The sequence below is a fragment of the Scomber japonicus genome, chromosome 15, assembly GCF_027409825.1.
Source record: "Scomber japonicus isolate fScoJap1 chromosome 15, fScoJap1.pri, whole genome shotgun sequence".
NCBI lineage: Eukaryota > Metazoa > Chordata > Actinopteri > Scombriformes > Scombridae > Scomber > Scomber japonicus.
In genome coordinates, this window is record NC_070592.1 from 15,423,972 (window position 1) to 15,427,395 (window position 3,424).

A 3,424-nucleotide genomic window follows, 5' to 3' on the forward strand; every position below is an offset into this window, starting at 1 on the left:
TCTTAGAAAGGGCTTTTGAAATCACAGGTTTGAATCCAGCCATCTCACATGACACAGACTGGACATGGTTTGTGTTTCAGCCCAGATTATATGTCTTCTTCTCTCTCTATTTTTCAGTCTTTCTCTACTGTGTACTGTCTAATAAGAAGAAAAGGGGACACCTTTCATCTTTGAAAAATATTTTTTATCTTGGCTTTTGTACTTGATAATACAGTAAATCTCTCGAGTTAGTGAATGTAACATAATTGTGTGCACTTTAAGGTGAACACTAAATGACTACAAACATACTCAAAGTGTTCTCTCAATAAAATGTGTACAGTCATGTTAAAGGTATATTGCAAAAAAATTGAAAAATCCTTTTAATTAATTGGACCAACTTTCCGCAGAGGATGTCGACCAAAATCCATTTATTAATAACATTTTCAGCTTAGTAACAACGTTTTTACTAACAAAAAACTGTAATAGTGCCAAAGTGTTACAAGAATGAAAATTACATGGGAACATGTGTGAAAGAAAATAGAAATGACTAAAGAAAGAGAAATTCACAGTGCAGAAAGACTAATTTTGTTAACTGAAATGTGTCTTGGAGCAAAGTGAGTGCATATATTTTGTTAAGATAAGACTTTATTGTTGAGTGTGTAACAATGTTCAATGGCATACATTGTAAGAGATATGAATAATAATCAACAGATTGGAATTACAGTTTAAAATTACATTGAATTTTATCTTTCTTCTTAATATTTCTTAACCAAAGAAATCTTTCAGTTTCTGAAGAAAACTTTTACTTTCACCATTGCAGAGATTTGACTGACAGCAGGAAAAGGTGAAGTTAGGGACTGGATATCTGGTCCCCAGAATCCTGAAGTCACAGTGTGACAAGTGTAGGTCTTTCCTGAAGGGTATATGAGACACAGTATATGAGAAACATGGCATTTGTCATTTTAACTTTATTGGTATATTATGCAGTGAACATTTCAATGAAAACTCCAAGCACAGTACAGTAGCCATTTCATGTTCTACCAAATATGACATGTTTAGAAAATAACAACTACCATTAAAGCAATAAAATAAATCAAAAAATAAAATTTGAATCAGGTTCAGTGCATCACTGTAATGAATTCAGGAAGAAAAAGAGTTTTAAGATTCATTTTTGAATTTGAAAACAGTCGTTTGGCACAGAATATACCTATTGTAAATGTTCCTGATTTTATGGTGGACTTTTCTCTGTTTCTTACCATCACTGCTGAGTTTCAGGCAGCTGTCATCACCTTGGTTACACTCCTCTGTGGCATCACATTTTTCGGAGGAGCCGTGAGGGCAGGAGTAACACTGCAGAGTGACGCCTGAAGAGAGGAGACAGAGTTCACATGATTGAGGTAATTTTGGTCTGTATTTGCGAACATGAACTCATCTCTCAAAGTGAGATTTTCACTGCTACTGGCCAACAAATAGGCCGCTCCATAACAATCCTAGAATACACAAGTTGTTGTTTTTAACACTTTGTTTTTGCACAAACAAATATTATATAACATGTTAATTAGTGAGCTTTACAGGTTCAGGTAAGTAGATTATATAACTTTTGGACAGAGCTGAGGTATCTTTTTCCTTCTGTTTCTAGTCTTTATGCCAAGCGAAGCTAATACGGGTTACAACTACATATTTACTGTGCAGACATGAAAAGGGTTAGGGTTAAAATAATATCAAACTTCTCATTTAACTTTCGGTGAGAACGCGAAAAAGCTTATTTCCCAACATATCAAACAAACAATGGCTGCAAGACAATAACCACTAAAATAATGTTGATGTTGTGTGCTTAATGTCAATTATTAAATGAATGGTGGACTGTGCAATTACATGGGATAGAACATTTTGAATCCCTGATAAAACATCCCTGGTATGTTTGAAATGTCATTGATTGCATCATAGCATCAGAATACACCACCTCTTGGCAATCCCTGGTAATAGGAATAATGGCAGGATGCACCATCTCTCCACTAGCCTTTACCACAACCATGGAACTGATCGTTCTGTTGTTGCTGGTTTTGATTTACAGTCTGTAAACAGGACTGAATCACTGGCAGAAAAAACCCAGACTTGAGAGATCCTCTTGAAGTTCTGTTGCTGTGTGGGCCTATCAATGAAAAACCAAGGAAAGAGTCCACACCTGATGACCACAGTCAAGAATTTACCCCTGCCCCACTCAAGAAATGATTGCAGATTATAATACAGGGCTGTAAAAACCAAGTCCTATGAGCTCCACTATAAATAAATTAGAATACTGTCAATAAACCAAACCAAAAGGCTGCCACAACTGCATGCTCAGAGAGAAAAATGTCCTGGGACATCATAGAAAATACTGTGAATGAATATTTATCACTGACTCTGCTGAAGTGTGAACTGGAAGCAAATGACACAGCAGCAGCACATGCAAACAACACGCTGATCTGCCAAAATGTTCCCTGGGGCTTGTAAGTGCTGAATATGTTTGCTCTTTGAGAAGCATGTAATCTTTCTGACTTAACCTCACTTGGCTGAGCTTTTCAGGGACAAAAAAGAGTGAGCATTAATGAAAGATTCCTTCTTCAACTCTTTTTTCTTACCAAATTCAAACATGGCAAAGCTGACAGCCAGGAAAAACACCACAGAAGCCCTCATCGTGTCTGAAAGTGCTGTCTCACTGAAAATAAAAACAAAAGGCACGATTCAGAAAATTATCACAGCTGGATAAAAGGCAGCAAATTAACTTTCTGAGAGTAAAAAGGGAATGGCACATGCAGAGTGTATAAAACACATTTTATAGACTGTGAACATAGAAGGATTTCACACATGGCACCTCTGCTTCTGTCTTGCTGTCACAATTTGATAAAGAGAGCCTGATTCAGTGTTTCTTCTCACCTTTACTGACTAAGGTTTTTAGAGCGATAAATGACTTATGAGGGGAAAAAAGACATTACTGACATAAAGATATTCATGTTGGATAATCACATTTTGTTGAGTTTGTTAGCGCCACAAATTGTTAGCCATGCAGTCATTCAACACTCACCTGTGAATGTGAAGAAAATGATTTTAAGCTTGTGAGGAAAAGGCTTTTTGTACCAGTGTCAACAGAAAAAAGTAAACAACCCATTGTTTGGGTTCAGAGTCTATGTGTGGATGAGACTCTGATGTCTGATATATTGGTCAATATTTTGTTGTTTTGTGCAACAAGAGAGATATTCTGTATTTTTTTTCAGATGATAAATTAAGTACATTCAATAATGTGTAATTTGGCTTTCATTTGATTTAGAAATATGGAGCTGACACAGCAGTCATCAGAGACTAAATGAGGGCAGGCAGGGCAATGACCGATTACATGATTACGGTACTTTCAGGTGAAAAAACACTGTCTGAACAGTGCAGTCATACCCTGTGAGGTGGTAAAAAG

At 36.4% G+C, this 3,424-nt stretch overlaps 1 protein-coding gene across 5 annotated transcripts; it reads right to left on the reverse strand.

The window, feature by feature from the left end:
* Positions 1-392: 392 nt before the first annotated feature.
* LOC128374306 (CD59 glycoprotein-like) lies at positions 393-3,066 on the reverse strand. Of its 5 annotated transcripts, none has more exons than XM_053334591.1 (4): positions 2,959-3,017; positions 2,601-2,677; positions 1,235-1,343; positions 393-904 (listed from the first exon to the last, which is right to left on the reverse strand). In XM_053334591.1, the coding sequence occupies exons 1-4, from the start codon at positions 2,970-2,972 to the stop codon at positions 745-747; spliced, it is 360 nt and encodes a 119-aa protein (XP_053190566.1). In that variant the 5' UTR covers positions 2,973-3,017; the 3' UTR covers positions 393-744. The 5 variants fall into 5 exon arrangements, 1 of the variants encoding a protein (XP_053190566.1); XR_008322980.1 differs by lacking the exon at positions 2,959-3,017 and adding an exon at positions 3,044-3,066 and having other exon boundaries at positions 877-892; positions 1,236-1,343; XR_008322981.1 differs by having other exon boundaries at positions 877-892; positions 1,236-1,343; positions 2,986-3,024.
* Positions 3,067-3,424: the final 358 nt, after the last annotated feature.

Bases quoted from the DNA above. Each gene is read 5' to 3' on its own strand.
- LOC128374306 (XM_053334591.1), bottom strand. The intron at 1,344-2,600 runs GTAAGAAAAAAG...TCCTCTCTTCAG, and splicing joins CTTTGCCATGTTTGAATTTG to GCGTCACTCTGCAGTGTTAC. The intron at 905-1,234 runs TAAGAAACAGAG...TACTGTGTCTCA, and splicing joins CTGAAACTCAGCAGTGATGG to TATACCCTTCAGGAAAGACC.